Source organism: Amphiura filiformis, chromosome 7, assembly GCF_039555335.1.
Source record: "Amphiura filiformis chromosome 7, Afil_fr2py, whole genome shotgun sequence".
Lineage (NCBI taxonomy): Eukaryota > Metazoa > Echinodermata > Ophiuroidea > Amphilepidida > Amphiuridae > Amphiura > Amphiura filiformis.
Genome location: NC_092634.1, coordinates 35,805,658 through 35,827,904, shown reverse-complemented (window position 1 = coordinate 35,827,904; position 22,247 = coordinate 35,805,658). Strand labels below are relative to the sequence as shown.

General features: G+C 36.5%; 1 protein-coding gene across 1 annotated transcript; it reads left to right on the top strand.

Annotated features, from left to right (window-relative positions):
• Positions 1–14,195: 14,195 nt before the first annotated feature.
• Positions 14,196–21,976, top strand: LOC140156489 (uncharacterized). The gene has a single exon (XM_072179432.1). It carries the CDS (start codon positions 15,060–15,062, stop codon positions 21,192–21,194), a length of 6,135 nt encoding a protein of 2,044 aa, XP_072035533.1. The 5' UTR covers positions 14,196–15,059; the 3' UTR covers positions 21,195–21,976.
• Positions 21,977–22,247: the final 271 nt, after the last annotated feature.

Below are 22,247 nucleotides of genomic sequence, written 5' to 3'. Positions count from 1 at the left end.
TCAGTTGTTGACAAGTGTCCCATCCGATCTTGCGTCACATCCCGCGGCATAGCTTTGTGCTACCATATTTGAATTGAAACTGGGGCGGGGCTTTCGTAATTGACATCGGAATCACCGTGCTTCGTTGCACGAATATTTGGAAGTGAGATCTCTAACAGATTGGACCAGTCTCGGAATCAGCGCTCAATGGACTTTCGCGTTCACTTATAATACGAGTATATTTCTATATTGCTGCATGGTTGACTGTGGTGGGTGTAATTAGTGGCGTCGATTTGTGGATGAAGAGGAATGGGTTTTTGGCATTGAAGAAAATAAGGGGGGGTAGAGGACTTTCGCATTTTTTTTCATAGGGCATTATGTAATTATTTATTGTTACATTATCCAGAGATGGAACCGAACCGAGACTGGGGGCCAGTCTAATTTGCCCGTCGACCGTGTCACGCCCTGAAAATGTTGCAACTATATCTAGTAGTGACGTACCGACCGCCAAAATACCAGAACAAAATTGACCGAATTTGTAATGTGTATCTATCGTTTGGCATTTTTAGGACACAATAATTATCCTTATTTCGTCCATTTCAGCATTAAAATTGTAATTTTTGCGCGCTTCGCACAAACACGTCCCGGTAAAGTCATTTTGGTAGCGGGTCAGCAGCACAATTTTGCAATTTTTCGCACCTTGAAAATGTTGTCCACTGATAATTAGACACCATGGCAGCGCCCGAGCACCGATATATCAAAACCAAAGTCACATATAAAACAATATGGACAGGTTACTTTTATGCCGGACGGGATATTACTTTTAAGAGCAACCTGTCGTGCGGACTAATTGCTTTTTGGCTGAATTTTACACACTGTAGTTAGCTATAAGATGTGGCAATTACGCATGAATACAATAAGTCTTTGTTTAAAATACAATTTTATGAGCACCATATTCGCTAGACTACCCCGTAGTCCACTTGCCCATTGTGCATACTCTGGATATTGTATTTAAGCTTAAAACTCTGATTTAATTAATGTGTGCACAATTGATAGATTTTCACATCTGATCAGTCACCCTACTCCCTCTGTTTGTTAGCTTTCGGGGTTTGCTATCAATAAACTGGTAGATTCCAAAATTAGAATTGTTCAGTATTAAAGTGAGCCGTTATAATTATGCAAGATAATGTTGCATTCAATTACTTTTATTGTCACTAATCGTCTGATATTTTTAACTCTTTATGACCATTTTACTATTGAATACTTTAATTTTAATAAACATCAGTATAATTTTGAGTTCAACGAAATGGGTTCATCATGACTAATAATAATAACATATTTTTAATAAAATTCGACTATGGCATAGTCTACATATTCGCTGGTGCCCGCTAGTTCGGTACACCTTGTTTATGCTCTGCATTTAAAAAGATGAAGCTAGCTTTTTGCTTTGTTCAGGTTTTCTGAAGCGCATTTAAGTTAACGAACTAAAATAGGACCTACAAATATCGGGTCTACTGCCATTTGGTCTAATACCAATTCGTCTAATTCCCGTTTAGTTTATATTCAATTGGTCTATTACCACAAAGGCTATTTGCCACTTAGTCTAATAATCATATAGTTTAATGTCTATTTAGTCTAATTGTTTGGTCTAATAACCGGTATGTCTACTAACTATATAGTCTAATAACCATTTGGTCTAATATTTCTTCAATAACCGTTTGGTCTAATAATCGTTTGGTCTCATAACCGTTAGGTCTAATACTCGTATGGTCTAATAACCAGTTAGTCTAATACAATTTCGTCTGTTTATTAATAAACTAATTGCTTGTAAGACTAAAACGGCTTATAGACCAAATGGTTATTAGACCAAATGGCTATTAGACCTATTGGTTATAGACCAAATGGATATTAGACTAAATGGTTGTTAGACTAAATGGTTTTAGACTTAATGGTTATTAGACTAAATGATTATCGGACCAAATGGTTAACGCCGGACCAAATGGTTATAGGACCAAATGATTATTGGACGTAGTGGATATAGACCTAATGGGTTTAGACGAAATGGATGTAGACGAAATGGATATTAGACCAAAACGGATCGTTTCACTCAAAATGTCATGACCAGCGGAACTAGAGATTGTTTTATCATTATGAGTACTGAAACACCCACACCGTGTCATGAACATTATCTATGTGTTTATACATATGATGGTTATACAGCTGGAGCCTTGTAAATTATTGATAGCAATATTATATATTATAAAGTGTTTAAGTTAAAACTCCTAATGTTCACGCATGGACCAGGGTCCATAGTTCATGTCCCCCGTATCGTATGTATATGGTCAATTCCAGCGAAAGCGGACAAAATTCTCTCTATGTTAACTTTCCACTTTAAAATGTCATTAATAAAGGAAATCACGTTATTGATGGAGCATATCATGTCACGTCCAATGTGCTCTCTTTGAGCATATAGGCCTTTACTAGCAAGTCATACCAGGGGACAAGTTATGATGGCTTAAATGAATTGGCGTTACCCACGAATTCAAAGATAAAGCACCATATATGTCATTGAATGTCCTTCAATCAAAATGAAATTATTACCGTTAGAAAGACGTTTGCATGATCTCTCATCATATGTAAAACGATTGAATTCCACTAAAGTTTGTGGACTGTAGAGGCCATTAAGTCAATTTGGCTAATAATTTTGTTACCCGCGTATCAAAAATAAAATGATCGTTCTGAAAATGTTAAGTGAATATGCCATAAATGACTATATCATGAAACGAAGTTTCGTTCTATAATTCTGAGGTCCAAGTGATTATTTTATGCAAATACATTTTACCCATAAAATTCCATAAAATCAAATTTGACGTTACCCACGAATCAACTGTTACCCACGAGTCCAGCAAATATAATTGCCATAACTTAAATTAACATTTAATGACTTTGGACACTGAATTTAGTTTGATAAGCGCTTAAAATTGTAAATCGTAAAAATATGTTCACCGCTTAAAAAAAGAATCTACGACGGTTTAAACTTACGATACCCACGAATCCCGAATAGATGCTAACCTTGAAAAACAAGGAGATTGTTTATTTTAAGTTTAAATCAACACATATTCAAGCCATGGGTATGCTATAATTTGTACAGTACTTACAGTTTATGCACCTAAGAAACGCAAACCCGAAACAGTACTATAGTACTTATAGCATTACCCACGAATTCGGCGTTACCCACGAATCCAAGGATTTACTCGTAAATTATATGTTTCTTATGCAGCTTAACATTTTGAAAACATGCGAAATAGGTTCCAAAACAGTCCTGTTTAATAGCGTCCTCTTGAAGGTATACTGAAGCTGTATCATGAAGTTTTGATTGATTATCCTAAATTACCATTTTTGGGTAAATGCCAATTGGTTAGAGAAACGGGAATCATTGAAACACAATGGATGAATAACCACATGATGATTTCCAACCTTCTGTAAAAAAATTTATTTTGCCGCTTACCAATACATACCTTCAAATATGTGTTACCCACGAACATTTTGGTTACCCACGAATCCCTACTTAAATTATAGTTAACAATGTATTGATAGTGTTTTAGTTCATATGAACTGTCAAACACGAGTTAATAGAATATTGCTGCATGAAATATGGAATGATTTTAGTTTATTTTACTAAAATTATAATATAAAACTGTTTGCTCTGTCTATTTGAATTTGGCAACTTCATTATTCTCAAAATTTGTATACCTAAATGCCATAATGATCAATTCTAAATATTCCATGTAGTTTGTATTTTGATTAAAATTCATTTTAGCGCCATTGCAACCTGAATTATTGACATACGGAAAAGTAATTTTTATTTTTATTAAAACAAATTAATAGGAATTGCTATTTTTCAGACGCTGTTACCCACGAATCCATCTGAGATCCTCATCCTGCGACGAGATACAAAATCTAACTTTATATTTCTATGAAGCATTTATTCTATTCTTTCGAAATAATACAGTAATGTTAAATGACAGCCACTTTGGAAAGAGTTCGAAGAATTGACACAATCTTAACTGTACACCTGGTTCTCTCTTAAAATTTGTAATAACCAAAAAATTTCTTTGTAGATATATGTAATAAAATTCTATTTTACGTTCAAAGTTTTCACCGATTTCTAGTGTATATGAGTCACATATAAAATATTGAAAGATATTAAAGAAAGTGAAATTTTATGGCGTTCAACAGGTGAAAAAGGCTTGAATTCGTGGGTAACATGCATATGCGCATTTAACACTTTATTTGGTCTAGCAAGAAAAGTTATTTTTCAATCCGATGGCACTTCCACCTGATGATTCACTTATTTGATAAGTCTAGAATTGAAAAGGAAAACATTTTTAAAATGGCCCCCAGAGAGAATTTTGTCCCGCTTTGGCTGGAATTGACCATATATACTATGTCGTATAAGATTCGTGATTATTCTCCTTATGCTGATGAGTGCGTGTATATCGTCAGTGCAGTAAAAGTGCTCACGGAATTGTACTTCTATCCAAGAGTGACAAAGCAGCCGTATTTTTATACCGTATCAACATTGATAAGACTGGATACCAACATGAGTACAAAACTGAAGAGGATTTTACTAACTACAGTAATTTTCTACGTTGTTTTTCTTGTGAGACTTCTCATCCATATTGACGGATATTTTTCCAAGTACCTGGATTTTTTAATGGTTTAGAGAGTACCACGAGTATAAAAGAGAAACCTGCAGTTCGTTTTTTAGTAAACACCAGGATGGGGACAACGCCCAAATTAACCAGCCATGATATTGTTTTTCCGCTTCAAATAGCAAGGACTAAGTCTGCATCAGTTGAGGATAATGAAATAACACTACCAAAGGAACAATTCATGATGCAAAAAGACAGCCAAAATTATGACAGAGAAAATAGTAATCAATCTAAATATTTATCAAAGAAATGTCTCAATTCGCACACAGAAATTGTAATTTTTGTGTTATCTAAGAACAGTCGTGTTCGCCAACGTGAGACCATACGACAAACTTGGGCGAAGGAAATAAATGCCAACGGTTCTTTGAATGCCTATATCACTATTTTATTTCTTATCGGGAAAGAAATGTCAGATTTTCTTAGTCTTGACGTTGAAGCAGAACTTCAGAACCACCGGGACGTTCTTATAGGCAAGTTTGAAGATGACGATAACCGCGCGGGTCCATCTAAAACTGATATTTTAAAAACTCTTCGCGGAGTTGCCTGGCTTGTCGAACATCATTGCTATCATTCAAATCTCGTTGTACTTACAGCTTTTGACGATTTCTACGTCAATCTTACATTACTGCATCAACAACTCCAACCCATAGTACTAAACACTACGATTCTAGACAAATTTTGGATTGGAAACGTCAGAAAGGGATTAAAACCAGTAAGAGTAGGCAACAGTCCATGGTTTATGTCTGTCACAGATTATCCTGCACTCGAGCTTCCTACATTTTGCACCATGGAATCTGGGTTTGTGTTCTCATTTGGAGCAGCCAAAGATTTACTTGATCGATTTAGGGCTAAGAATTACCGAGTTCTTCCACTTTTGGATATTTTTCTAGGGGTTATCGCAAGGGATAGTAACTGGAACATATTTCAAGACCAATCTGTCATTCCAGAATGGTCACAATCTAGCGATATCTGCGCGGCAAGGCATCAGACAATCACAGTGGGTTTGAGTTCGCCTCAACTTCTTACTGATATTTTTTCCAATGATTCAACTTCAAGAAAGCGTATTCAACGACTCTGTAGAGATCCGGAATTAGATGCGGTTTTACAAGTAAATGTTTCAAACACAAAATTGTTTAATGCTGTTTTGAGATTGTCTACCAACCCTAGGGACGCGTGTAGAATACATGTACATCATGTACATGGGAAGCCCAAACAGAATGTTTTCTTGGTCATGTTGATCAGTTCCAAACCGGAACATTTCGCCCACAGATCAGCAATACGTAAAACGTACGGGAAAGAGAAAATAATACAAAATAAACATGTTCAGCTGCTTTTTGTGCTCGGTTTATCACAAAGTAAATCAGTTGATAATGCGGCACAAAATGAAGCTAACACTTACAAAGATATGATAATATTTGAATTTTACGAATCACATTTCAATTTGACTTTGAAAGTTATTGGTGGATTGAAGTGGGTGACTGAAAATTGCCAAGAAGCAAAGTTCATGTACAAAGGAGATGACGATGTGTTCGTTAATATTGACCTCATCGTTGCTCATTTAGGCTTTGCAGATAGCAACTCCAAATTAGAATTTGTTGAAAAGAGCTTCAAGAGGCAAGGGCCGTATAGCTCTATAGACACAAAGGCTAATATTAACGAAACTATTAAAGCGTTTCGCAATGATGCCTTCATGAAAGAAAAGGGCATTAACAATAACACGAGTTCCATGATACGAAGAACGTATGTTGATGGCACTATCATTCAAAAGGTTTACATAAACCAAACCTTTAACATACCAAAAGAAAGACTGTATCTAGGATCTATAAATCTTGGTTCAGTAATTAGAGATAAACAGTCCAAATATTATGTATCAGAAAGAGACTATAAAGGACAATTCTTTCCACCGTTTTTATCTGGTGGAAGTTACATCATTTCCGGTGACGTCATTCCTGCTCTGTTCAATGCTAGTTTTTCTGTGCCATTAATTAATAATGATGATGTATATCAAGGTATTTTGGCCAAAAAGATTGGGATGAGACCAATACATCATGATGGGTTTAGAAATTATCATGCAAAGATATCAGGGGTACGATGGCGTACTCGTTTCGACGTATGTCAGCTGCGCGAATATATTTGGACGTTGCACGGGTTATCAGATAAAAATTTCAAAATATTGTGGGACATGTTATTAACTTCACCTGACAGACCATGTTTCTCGCCAACGTGGTTGGTTCAACCCCAGTTCCTTTTTCTATGCGTAGTCATGGTAGTAGTAGGAGTGATTATAAGTGCGGTAGCTTCTAGCTTAATCCTACGACGTTCAGGTTCTGATTTAGTACACTATCGAGATAGGTTGCGCGTCTCGTCCCCGGGCGCCCCAGCTAGGTTTAATTATCATTGATGTATAGGCCTTTTATACAAGGCAATTATTTTTTCTTATTTCTTATCAACCATGATTGCTCTCATCCAGATTTAAATTTGGACGTCGTCAGCCCCAATATCGGACACGTTAAGGCGCTGTTGTGCTATTTCTACATGTTTATACTGCATACCGTTAAACCTCGTCTACAAGCATATATCACGTTTTTGGTGAAAGCTCAATTAATATGAAACAAGCGTGAATATGACAATACAATAGATTGGTCTTACAAGAATACTTGTTTGTATATGCTTGGATCTGTAATTTATTTGCTCAAACTCCATAATGGTGCCTGGATTGATTTAGCTTTCATCAGAAGCACTCTATATGCTTGTAGACGAGGTTTTACGGTATTATGTGATTTATCATGCTGTAATTTAGCTTTCATCAGAAGCACTTTATATGCTTGTAGACGAGGTTTTACGGTATTATGTGATTTGTCATGTTGTAAATTCAAAATCAAACTTACGCCTGTGGTACTTCAAATTCATTTGTAAGAATAAATTATCAATTCCAGCTGTGATTCCAGAGTATAGTAGATGGGCGCTGTGAGAAATTTTGCGGGTCCAGGTCTGTCACAGACTAGAACTGGTTCCTCGGACACAGAGGGGGAAATTTATTGTAACGGGCGTGACATGGGCTATTCCATAAAATAGATGCACACCCCTAATAGAGGAGTTCAGATTTCCGGACTTTGTGTCCAGTCATGATTATTGGAAATCCAGAATGTTGGAAATCCAAAGGCGAAAAAACCCACCAGAAAAGTAGTTCAAAATCGGAAATCCTCAACTTGAGATGCTTATTTGTGACAATTCAATATATTTGAATTCATTTAGTTGCATTTCTAAGTTTTTTGCAGTAACATTGGCAACGGGAATTCAATTCATTTCGTGAAAGCAAACATGAAAATCCAGACATCTGCGAGACCATGTAGAACAAAGGACTGTAGCATCTATTCATCTATTGTTTCCGATTTGATCACTGACATTGGAAAATGTTACCAATCAATATTCATGAGAGTGTACATTTAACATCCAGTTTTCAAAATTGGGTGACTTGTGTTCGCCAGGTGTGAAATACATCTGACTGGGCGTTTTAATTACGTATAAAGGGTTTGTCTTCATCGAATAGTGCTGTTATGTATGTAGTTTATATAATAGTTATTATTACACTTACTGATTCATTCCTTTCTTTTGTTGACTTCCTCGCTCTCCTTCTCCCTCTCTCCCCTTCTCAGTTCCCTCTTTCTTTAGTCGATTAAAAATAATAGACTAGGCGTAGAAAATAATCGCACGTTGGTGCCGCAATAACAAAACTTCCAATGAATAATTACACAGGTGACGGATCATCAAAGTTATAATTTATATAGCCTATATAGCTAAATTATCATGAGTGGTTTTAGATTTTTTTACATAAATATCAAGAAATGTTTAAAAGTATATACCGCCGGAAAAAAAGTATTTATCAGCAGAAACTCTTGCAATAACATTACAAAGTTGCAAAACGTCAACATTTTGTTGCACAATTCAAACGTACAGGAAAACCTTCCAGATTATTATAAGTCGTGTTCACACGGTCGGACTTAAGTCAATTAATACCGGTAATAAGTCCTTATTACCGGTTATAAGTCGCCTATTACCGGTTATAAGTCGCTTATTACCGGTAATAACTCACTTATGTCCGACAGTGTGAACACGACTTTAGTATACTGTTTTAATCACCTATTCCGCTAGCTGATAGATATAATTTTCCTACCCCTTTGAAAATGTAATCCCTTCCGAATGGTCCATTGCTGGCTTATAATTAGCTAAAATTTTGCTATTTCATTTTCTATAGTCGTGTTCACACGGTCGGACATAAGTGAGTTGTTACCGGTAATAGGCGATTTATAAGCGGTAATAGTAATAATGACTTATTACCGGTATTAAATGACTTAATTCCGACCGTGTGAACACGACTTAAATGTATATTTACGGATATTATACATGTGTATATCCCACACAGCGTCATCATCCCTATATCTTCGCGTTAAAAATTGCCGTGATAGTACGGCGAATCCTCTCGTTTTTCAAAAGCTACGCATGGCGATTTTGTTCGAGATAGGCCGAGCGACTCAGGCTAAGCATACCATATGCACACGATATGAGATACCACATAGCCTGCAACAGAGTTTCTATTCTTTTACGATTTACACATGATCAAGTACCCCATATGATATTGCCATTACAAGAAAATTCGATTTTAGTCAGGTGAACCCCAGGTTTTGTTTCCAATACACTAACTGGAAATGCAATACACTAATTAGCGGGGATTGCTGTTTGCTGTGGATATATTTTACTGCATTTTATCCGTAACGATTTTGAAATCGTTCGTCAAAATTGTGATATATTAAACTGTTTGAGAATTACAATTATATAAAGGAACACGTGTACAGAACATCAAAGCACAAGTCTATACAATGTACTATATCAAAACACTATACCACTTTCTTTATCTGCGTCAATAATAGAATATTGATTTCAATCGAATTGAATACATCTCTCCATTTTGAGTTTGTACTCCACCACTGAGCGATATAGCGATCGATTTCTAGCTAATCAGATGGGACTCCGTTTTCTTGCGTTCGGTGAAATACCAATCGCCCGTCGCTCACCAACGTCGACACTGTGCCCCATATCTATAGACGAATCCAAATACACGCACCCCTACACCTGACTAGCAGCCTTTAGTTGGGTCCCCGTCGGCTACAATGCATCCAAAATGTGAAATGATTCGGCCTTGGCGGAAATTTTAAACTGCATTCCATCACCCGTTTTACACCTTCCGCGAAAACGCAGGTAGACAAAAGAAGTTTACAACACAATACAGTTCCAACAGTTGTGCAAATAAAAGCCGCCTTACACCTAGAGAAGGTCGAGGAGGGTTAATAGAATAATACAATAGAGATAATTCCGCAGATAATCCCGTCGTATCTATTCATAGATGTACAAATGGATGAACAAAAGGACTTCTATTATTCTATTAACCCTCCTCGTCTTTGCATCTTCTCTAGGTGTTAGGCGGCTTTTATTTGCACAATCGGGTGCTCAAAACCCCAGGTTGGTGCTAGCGGAAATTGAAAGATGGCCGATCAAATCCTGACCATGACTTGGCTCGTTGGATTCGTCTATAGACGAATCTGACGAGCCAAGTGATGGTCAGGATTAAGTCGGCCATAGCTGGGGGCCATACGCGCCAACCTAGCTTAGTTCGTTTGGATTGCGATCCAAGACGTCCACTATCGCGAGCACATCGGAGCACGTAGCACTTGCGCCGCGTCACAGGTACGGTAAACGCAACACGCCTGTGATACTTGCGTCGCGTGGCCGTCAGTGAGGTGTTGTAATGTGTTAAGTCGGATTCGTGTATACAATTAGAAAAAAGTTGAAATAAAAAACAATGTTGTGGACACACTGAGTGTGTGCAAACAAAAAGTAACGGTCTAATTCAGATAAGTGACGAATAGCTGTCAGTTACATTATGATTGGCGTTATCTACTGCTGATATCGGTATACGAAGTAGCGACATACGTCAGAAATAAATATTGATAAACTTGATAAGGACTATTTGCTCATATCGATGTTTATTTAAAAGCTGTATAATATTGCTTATTTATTTAGTATTGATGAAGTAGAATCTTGCTATCGCCTACTGATTTCGCTGTAGAAGTGACGTAAGGCTACCATAGCAATAGATGGAATACAATTTTTGACTATATCGCTCTGCACTACAATGCACGTACCTATGCATTGAATACATACATACATACACAATTCTTTTATAAAGCGCCGTTACATCTAGACCACAGCGCATTGAACCATATCATGCTGATCACTCACACCTGTAAGATTAGTAATAGTATCTTTGAAAAGAGCGGTATTGTATTCAATCTATGATTGCAGACATACACAGGTGATGAGTATAACCTGCTTGTGGTGTAGGTCGATTTAGTCAAAAATTGTATTAATCTATTGCTATGGTAGTTAATCCGATTATGACGTTACTTCGACAGCGAATTGAAGATACGTGGATGTTATTGGTATACCATCCACATGATGGGGTGTTGATGACATACTCGCTATCTACTGCTGATGGGGTGTTGATAACTATTGCCGAATTTATCACAAGACACAATGGGCTCAGGGGCCATGATGGGGGGGGGGGCGCAAAGGTTTCAGAAGAAAATAATAATAATAATAATAAAAATTTAAAAATTTAAAAAGGAAGAAGGATGAAGTTGGAATAAATTATAATGTACATTTCATTTGGTCCGATTTTAGGTCACAATTAATTGTCCTCATTTGCCCCTAAGCAACTTGAAGCAAGAATTCTTGAAAATACTTAGGTTACAGTGGTGGAGGCAATGAGGATTGATATAACGTGGAGACGCACTAGATTACGTAAGGAATTGTTCCTTTATGCCGATTTGATTTTCCGACAAGCTATTCATCGAGAGGTACATTTTGTTCAGCACAAAATGGTTCCGCCATTAAATCGGTAACTGACCTGACAGTGATTAACGCTTTACCAGGCAGGCTACTGTCAATAAGTGATCAAAAGAATGTCATGTGAAAGCGCCACTTGAGTGAAAGGTACCTTTTGTTCTCATTCAGCCCACGGATGTGACTGAGTCTTCCCCAGCACACAAAAGCACACTTTACCGTCGATGTACAATTATTAACCACCCACCTTAATTTAGGCGACTCATTCAAATAAATTCAATAGAGTTGCTGATCGATTACCCGTAATAACGTGACGTGACTTGGCTGCCAGGTATAATTCTATGTAACTATCTTGTTATCATGGTTATAGGCCTATTCAATAAAGTCAAATGGGTTTCTGAATATCACGAATATCCATTTTAAAAGCCAGGGGCAAGTGACGTAGTGACGGCGGTGTGAAAAAAGGAGAAGCGGATGGGTAATCGAGATTGAATGAATGCAGATAGTACAATAGCATAAGTAGACTCAAAGCCTGGCTTATCATAGTGCAGTGTCGTCCACGGCAAATTCCCCGTGACCTTTCCAGCCATAAACCCGCTTAGTGAAGATTAAACCGATATATGCAGTACTAAACCATTATATAGTGATCTATTGTCCAATGCAAATTTATTACCACCTGATAATATTGATCCAATGAGCGACCGAATTGTCCGCTACGGACGACTAATCCAATCGATAATAACGCTATTGACATGTACGAGCGAAGCTCCGCTGACCAAGTTTTGGGTATTTTTCACTGGTTTGCAGCTGTTTGCTGTCATTTACTCATCAAGGCGGACCACCGTTATTATAAGGACTATGCCAATTGTTTAAGGATTGACATGTAGAGATTAAGCCATAATTGATTGACAGAAAGTACTAAATTTGTACCTATGACGGTTTTATGACACCAATCTTACAAATACGACCAACAAATGGCTGCCCGGTGAAGCAAAATGTGCATTGGAATAACACGGCGAGTTTGGATAGATGGTAGGATTTCTTTTTAATAAAATGTATGTTCCCCGTTATTAAAGCTTGTACCGGGTTGAAGATTCAGATATTTGGAAAAGAATAAGTAATTGAAACATAGAGCAAGTACTAAAATCATAGCTTTTATACTTTTGATATATGATGCTAACTAGTTCATCCCGTATAGCTACAACACAGCGCTACCAGTAGGGTTCAATTGCCTATTGTGAGTGCCCCTGTGTTGTGTGCATACATGTAGTTAACAATAACTGTGAAGCATTTTACCACCATTGATTTGCATCAAGGGCCAAGAAATTTAGTTTACCTGATAACGTAACAATGCCATTTGCGAAATTCCCAACGTCATTATCAAAATTGTATCAAAGGTGTTCACCACAATTCTGCTTTGAACATTAATAATGAACCATGAACAGGGAGTCTGAAATGGGAAATATATTTGCTTATTTTACTCACAAACAAATCAAGTGAATATTTTCAGTACCAACCTGTCCCGGCAACCTGTCAAAGAGAAAAGATATTCTTAATCCAATCACTCAAAAACCATTGTAACATCATTGACTTGCATCAAAGGGCAACAAATGTAGTTAACCTGGTAACAAAATAATGGCATTTGAAGGAAAACCTGGTACACCATTACCAATATTTTATGAAACAAATATTGTCACCATAATTCACAATAGTAGTTTGCACAAGCCCATACCGGTTCTTGTTTGTACATTACTTCTGCTTTGAACATTAATAATGATCCACGATCAGGGAGTTGAACGGGGAAATATAATATTTGCTTATTAACAATGTAACCATTTTGTCATACACGCCGCTACTTTCAGCCTAATTAATCGTGTGTAAGTAATTATATTTTGGCGCTCGTTTCTATGCCAAAACCCTGGTGAGAAACTTACACAGGTACGTTTCCCATGACTCTTGGAATAAGCGTAAAATCCCACTTTGGTTAGCAAAGTATCCATTATCCTCATATAGCTTTGAGGTGATAGGTACGAAGGATGTGTTAAAGAATTTTCTACATGTACTAGTCTAGAATCAACAACAAAAGTCAGGATTACCAACTGCAATTGGCGAAAACAAACCTGAACAGTTGGGCTCTGGTGACATTGCATACATCGATTACCTTATTGTCAACGTAAGCTATCTGATGTTTGAAATACTACATTTGCCATTGTATAATAGCAATTTGAAGCAACTGATATTTTCATTGATATTATGCAATTCAGTGTAAAATCATAATTGTGTACTGAACTATTGGACTGAAAGGTGCATCCAACGAATAAACTACAAAGATATGGCACAAAACTGAACTGTACGTTTGATTCCTCTGTGATAAGCCTGAAATTATCAGCAGGTATGTAGCATTGAGTCGTGAAGTGAACTATTCAGCTGCTGCTTTACAGTATATTGTATACAAATATGTACTGCCATGAGAGGTTCTGGTTAAAACTATGGGCCCGAGGTGAGATCAATTACTATTTTCCTGAGGGGCGCAGCCCCGAAGGAAAATAGTATTAATTGATCTCAACGAGGGACCATAGTTTTAACCAGAACTTCGAATAAAGGCAGTATATATTTGTTTTTTATATACTTCATTAATATGTTCTTTGTTCATTGATTGGTTGAAAGAAATTTATTTGACTTTATTGACTCTCCAGCTTCTATCCTGAGTGAACAGCACGACCAATTTAAGTACAACCTATATTTTGCCCTTCAAAAAAATCGAATAGGCTAAAATCAGGCTAACCAATTACAGCAGCGCGAAATCACGCTATGGCAGTTTCGCGTGCGTGAACTGTTCCGTCGCATCGAATGCGCGCACGCGGAAGGCATGGTCAAAAGTACTATTTACGGCTTGGAGGTACTATTTACGGCTCATCCGGGACATTGAAAATACTATTTACGGCTTAGAGGTACTATTTACGGATAAGAGTACTGATGGTAGAACTATTTTTGGTCATGTGATCCACTTTTAACCAATCAATGAACAAGAATATATTAATGAAGTATATAAACATTAATACTGACGGAATACACGGCATCTTCTTGGACTCCCCACTGATTTGTAAAAAATCGATCAACTTACCGCGTGTTAACCAATGCATAGGGAAACTTCAATTGTGCCCAACTACCATGACTACTGAGATTTTCCATCCAGTTTCAAAACATATTTTCAGATGTTCGTAGCGTACCACTACACAAGCTACTACTTCCAAACACTAATTATTTTCTAACTGTTGGTAGAAGCACCTCTACAGTCATCCAGAAAGGCAGCAAACAATAGCATCAAAGAGTAATGCCACCAATGAACCTGACCCACAAACATTTGCATTACGCACATTTCACTCCATAAAAGGCAAGATTTAACTGAATGCTGATACCAGACTCTAAGTTCCACGTTTAATTTCATTTTTTACGTTCGTGAACATGGCAGTTGTAATGATGGTGCTCTCCAAATCATATCAGTACCTTCTTTTGGTTACGCTTTTGTTTATCCATAACGAGTTAATAGCATCTGATGTGGGTGAAACGACGAATCCCTTTCACTCTAGAATCTATACTGAAACTAATGACACTGTCCAATGTCATAATCAGCACTTCATTCTCCATGGGAATAATTCCATTATAATTCAGACGTATGGAAACGAGACCTGCAACTTTTGGATGTCCTCGTCTAATGACCAAGGAATAACCCTGAAGGTACTTCGTTTGTCCTTGTGGTCTATTTATGACTACTTTACTCTGCAGGAATCTGGAGAATGCTCCGGTCGATCTTACGGCTGGATTGGATCTCTGATCGGAGAGCCATGCGCAATAGTTCTTAATTGCAGTGTCATTCATGTCAAAATGAGAGCTTGGACTATATTGGAAATACAAGAGAGTAGCATGATTCTTTCAACAAATAACTTCAAAAAGTTTGATCCTAGTCATCTACATGCACCAGAGAACATCAAGTTCCACCTGTACCTTTGCAAAGATTTCCACATCTTCAATGATATTTATAATATCCCATATTATGATATTTCCTACGCGAGACTACAGGAGTTAAACCCATCTCTCCAGATAACATTACAAGGTGATCCATATTTCAAACCAGAAGAATTGCCTGGATTTGATCTTGGACTTCCACATGATGTGTTTGTGGCTGAATTCCCCGTGTGTTCTGCCAACTGCTTCTGTTACCTGAGCTTCCAAGTGTTTTATATGGACTGCCATGGTGCACCTAATGTAAAGATGACACTTTTGATATATAAACCTCCTGGTTTAGTTATAGAACAATCAACAGCCATCGTTCTCTCTAACAGACACCTTACGCGCATGGAATCCAACAGCTTCTACAATCTAACGGATGTAATCATTGTATTGCTGAGTCAGAATCAAATCAGTACCATTGCAAGAAATGTATTTGCAGGATTGGAGTACATCCATACTTTGGACTTGTCGTTTAACCATATCTCAAGTATAGAAGCAGGTTCATTCTCATATTTGTATACATTAAAACGATTACTGTTAAATGTAAATAAGTTAACCTATATATCACATAGCTGGTTAGCTAGTTTAGTCAATGTACAAGTACTGTATCTAGGTGGTAATACCATCACTGATATAGAATCAGATTTATTTGCTGATATGGGAAGTTTGAAAGTCTTAACATTACCCAATTCCAATTTATCCCAAGTGACCCTTACTAACAAACTGCTTTTGTTGGACCTGTCATCAAATATTTTTGCCATTTTTCCCATGCATCTGCCCACGAATATGACCCATCTATCACTTGATCACAATCGACTTTCCCTCCTGAACCAAACAATATTTGATATATCCGCATTGGTATCACTAGTCCTGTCGCACAATGACATATCTTTCATACCAAATGACACCTTCAGTCATCTTCATGATTTAAAACGCCTAACCTTGTATGCCAATAGATTGATAGAAATCAAAACAGGTAACTTGCGTGGGTTAAGTCAGCTGGTAATATTGGATTTGCAGGCCAATTCTCTTGAATCATTAAGGTCGGGTGTATTCAACGATCTAAATCAATTACAGGACATGAGGTTGACTTATAACAATCTGAAGATGACTGAAAGTGACATTTTCAATGGATTGACAAAGTTAAAGTTATTAAGTCTAGTTAACAATCGCATTGAATCATTACAGTCAGGTGTATTCAAAGATCTTTATCGGTTACAAAAGCTTTATCTGTATGGCAACGCATTGACGACAATTGACATTGGCCTGTTCAGTGGATTAACGATGTTAGAGATACTATATTTGCAAGACAATAACATTGAATCATTACCATCAGGTATATTCAGAGATCTTCATCAATTACAAGAACTGCCCCTTTATAAGAACAGACTGAAGGTGATTCAAAGTGATCTATTCAATGGATTGATAAAGTTAGAGATATTACATCTGGCTAACAATACCATTGAGTTATTACAGTCAGGTGTATTCAGAGATCTTCAACAATTGCAAAAGCTTTATCTGCATGGAAACAAACTAAAGGTAATTGATACAGCCCTCTTCAATGGATTGACAAAACTAGAGATATTAAATCTGGCCAACAATACCATTGCGTCATTACAGCCAGGTGTATTTAGAGATCTCCAGCAATTGAGAGAGCTTTATCTGCATGGAAACAAACTTAAGGTAATTGATACATCCCTCTTCAATAGACTGACAAAACTGGAGATACTAAATCTGCGGGGCAATCTCATTGAATCATTACCGCCAGGTGTATTCGAAGGTCTTCAGAAATTAAAACAGCTTTATGTGCATAGGAACAAACTTAATGCGATTCCAGAGGATATTTTCAATGGGATGTCCAATTTACAGATATTGAATCTTGGTAACAATATCATAGAGTCACTACCGTCAGATGTATTTAAAGATATGCATCAACTGAAAGAGATTTTTCTGCATGCCAACAATCTGATGGTGATCCACAGTGACCTTTTCAATGGATTGACAAAGTTAAAGGTATTAAGCCTGGTTAACAATCTCATTGAATCATTACAGTCAGGTGTATTCAAAGATCTTCATCAATTGCAAGAGCTTTATCTGTATGGCAACGCATTGACGACAATTGACATTGACCTGTTCAAGGGATTAACGATGTTAGAAATACTATTTTTGCAAGACAATAACGTTGAATCATTACCATCTGGTATATTCAGAGATCTTCATCAATTGCAAGAGCTTTACCTGCATGGAAACAAACTAAAGGTAAATGATACTGCACTCTTCAATGGACTGACGAAATTAGAGATCTTAAACCTGGGTAACAATACCATTGAGTCATTAAAGCCAGGTGTATTCAGAGATCTTCAACAATTGAAAGAGCTTTACCTGCATGGAAACAAACTAAAGGTAATTGATATAGCACTCTTCAATCGACTGACAAAACTAGAGGTATTGAATCTGCGGGACAATCTCCTTGAATCATTACATTCGGGTGTATTCGAAGGTCTTCAGAAATTAAAACAGCTTTATGTGCATAGGAACACACTTAATGCGATTCCAGAGGACATTTTCAATGGGATGTCAAATTTACAGATATTGAATCTTGGTAACAATAGCATTGAGTCATTACCGTCAGATGTATTTAAAGATATGCATCAACTGAAAGAGGTTTTACTCCACGCCAACAAACTGCATGTGATCCAAAGCGACCTTTTCAATGGATTGACAAAGTTAAAGGTATTAAGTCTGCTTAACAATCTCATTGAATCATTACAGCCAGGTGTTTTCAGAGATCTTCATCAATTGAAAGAGCTTTATCTGTATGGCAACACATTGACGACAATTGACATTGACCTGTTCAAGGGATTAACGATGTTAGAAATACTATTTTTGCAAGACAATAACATTAAATCATTACCATCTGGTATATTCAGAGATCTTCATCAATTACAAGAGCTGCCCCTGTATAAGAACAGACTGAAGGTGATTCAACACAATCTATTGAATGGATTGATAAAGTTAGTGATATTAAATCTGGCCAACAATACCATTGAGTCATTACAGCCAGGTGTATTCAGAGATCTTCAGCAATTGCAAGAGCTTTACCTGCATGGAAACAAACTAAAGGTAAATGATACTGCACTCTTCAATGGACTGACGAAATTAGAGATCTTAAACCTGGGTAACAATACCATTGATTCATTAAAGCCAGGTGTATTCAGAGATCTTCAACAATTGAAAGAGCTTTACCTGCATGGAAACAAACTAAAGGTAATTGATATAGCACTCTTCAATCGACTGACAAAACTAGAGGTATTGAATCTGCGGGACAATCTCCTTGAATCATTACATTCGGGTGTATTCGGAGGTCTTCGGCAATTAAAACAGCTATATGTGCGTAGCAACAAACTTAATGTGATATCAGAGGATATTTTCAATGGGATGTCAAATTTACAGATATTGAATCTTGGTAACAATAGCATTGAGTCATTACCGTCAGAAGTATTTAAAGATTTGCATCAACTGAAAGAGGTTTTACTCCACGCCAACAAACTTAAGATTATGCAAAGTGATCTATTCAATGGATTGATTGAGTTACAGATATTGAATTTGGCTAATAATATCATTGAATCACTAAATGCAAGTGTATTCAGGAATCTTCACCAGTTGCAGAAGGTTTGGTTATATGGGAACAGTCTAAAACAGATTCATCATGACATTTTCAATGACTTGACAAAGTTAAATATATTAAGCCTGGCTAATAATACGATTCAAGCATTGCCATCAGGTGTATTCAGATGTCTTCATAAAATGCAAGAACTTTACCTGAGTAGCAACAAACTTACGCAGATTCAACCTGGCCTATTCAATAATTTGACGGAGTTAAAGATATTAAGCCTGACTAATAATACGATTCAATCTTTGCCATCAGGTGTATTCAGATATCTTCATAAACTGCAAGAACTTTACCTGAGTAACAACAACCTTAAAGTGATTGAAAAAGACCTATTTAGTAACTTGACAAATTTAGTGATATTCCTTCTGCGTAACAATAGCATTGAATCATTACCATCGGGCATATTCAATTTAAGTTCTTTATCTTATCTAGATTTGAAAGATAATGTGCTCAAAACATTACCAGCTGCTCTATTCAAAGACCTCGTAAGCTTAACAGAGCTCCGGCTTGATGGCAACAAGTTGACTGAAATACCAAAAGATATTTTCCACCAATTTAATGGGAGGCCATTAGAGTTGTTAACAATCCGATCAAATAAAATTGCCAGACTCTATCCATATCAATTTTCAAATTTGACTGATTTGACAGTTCTGGACCTTAAAGATAATCACTTGAAACAAATCCACAGTAAAGCACTGTATGGTTTAACCAAACTGAAATTTATAAACCTTAGGAAAAATAGTCTAACTAAGATAACTAAAACCTCCTTCATAGGCTTGGCTCTTCAGAATGACAGTTACATTACTCTAGCCGATCCAGCCATGTGTTGTTTTCTTGAACCATCAAATCGGTCGCAATGTGTACCGCAAAAAGAGAAATCTCCTTACCTGACATGTAAGCAGCTTCTTCCATCTACAGAAGTTAAATGCTGTACATGGATTTTTGGCTTTTGTGCTTTGTTTGCCAACATTGTAGTGTTCATTTGGGGATGTGAAAAGATAAAATCTAAATCACCAAGAGAAACCAATGTGAAGCAAATGGTGTTTATCATTAACTTAGCTCTAGCAGACTTACTTATGGGTCTGTATTTGTTACTTATTGCATCTGTTGATCAATACTATCATGAGTACTTTCCTTCATATGCTGAACACTGGAGAAACAGCGTGTTTTGTAAATTAACAGGATTTCTATCAGTATTATCAAGTGAAGCCTCCCTTCTTTTTCTAACCATCATAGCCACAGAGAGACTTTGGGCATTTCGAAAAATCTTTATAACACGAAAATTATTTGGTCAAAAGACACAGATAATACTGTCAACATCTGCTTGGGTTATTGCTCTTGCATTAAGTATTGCAACTATGATATTCAATGATGACCAATTATATCAATTTTCTGACGTTTGTATTGGTTTACCACTGGCTAGAAGTAAAATATATGCGAGCAATTCTACAAACGTTACAATATCGTATAACTTTGACAAGCCAGATGATCATCTCCGATTACAAACATTTACAGTAATCGGTTCAAAAGTAGGAAACTATTTCTCAATTGGGATCTTTCTTGGCCTTAACTTTTTGTTATGTTTGATGATTGCAATGTGTTACATACTTTTGTTCATATATATTTGTAAATCGGGATTTGCCTTGATGAAAACTGATTTGAAAATGGGCATAAAGATGGGTGCCATCGCGTTGACTGACCTCATGTGTTGGCTTCCCATTGTCATCTTGGGTATTCTAGCACAGACTGGAGTAAAGGAACTTCCCTCTGAATGGTTTCCATGGATTACAACATTTGCTTTACCAATCAATTCAGTACTCAATCCATTTCTGTATGCTACTGTAGATCGTGTGTCAAATCATTTTGTAGATCGTTTACGACCAAATTGTTATAGAGAAATGGAAACAATGTTGTAGATTATATTCTATTGTTTTATTTAAAAGTATCACTATTTGATATGAACATGATGAGCAGGGCATTTCTTTAGGTCATCACAAATGTTACCGCGGTAACATTGAACATTGTTGTAACTTGCAAATTGTTTAGAAATATTTTAGGTTAGTGCAAAGTGAATAGATTTTTCAATAACTTAATCAAAATACTATAATAAATATTCTTATCACAAAGTTCACTTTGGTAACGTAACGTTTGTAAAAATCGCAAAGAATGACTCAGCAAGTGCAAGTATTTCCTGCAGTCCGTAACTGTTGCTTGATTAGACCTACATGTGATTTATAATATTCCAAGATGTGCATGGTTTTGAAAAAAAATTATGATTGTATACATAATTTTCATTAATACAATTATAGCTTACATCCAAGTTATTTAAACACCTTTTAGAAACAAACTAAATGTTGAGTCTGGACTTCCCAGTGTGATAAGGCGTTGAATACATCGAAACAACTTGAAAACAAAGAAACTATTAAGTTTATGCAATATATATCATATAAGGAAGTAAAAAAAGTGTAAAAGGGATTCCCCAAATAGAGCCATACTATCTGTAAATTACACTTCATTAAATTATCTTATCATAGGCGTGATGATCACTGAATGAAACCACAGTAATAATATCAAGACTAAGTGGTGCCTGTTGACACGTGTTAATGAGCTTATTGCAATTGCATTAATGTAGTCTCGGGTCAGACTGTATGTGGCTATCACAACCATACTAGGAACGACGAACGACGAATGACTAGTTTGGGTACTATGACGTTCTACCGCACAATGTCGTAACACGTAACCCGTATGGCGTTAGCAGTCAACGCCTCTTCGCAATCTCTCTATTGTGTTTCATCAAACTTTATGAAGTGTATTTTGTTTTTCACCAAGTTAGTTGGGATTTCATTCCTTATATGTTCAATTACTCAATTATTATTATTATTATTATTATTATTATTATTATTATTATTATTATTATTATTATTGCTTACAACAATTAATTGTAATATTAAAGATGTGTCATCTCTAAT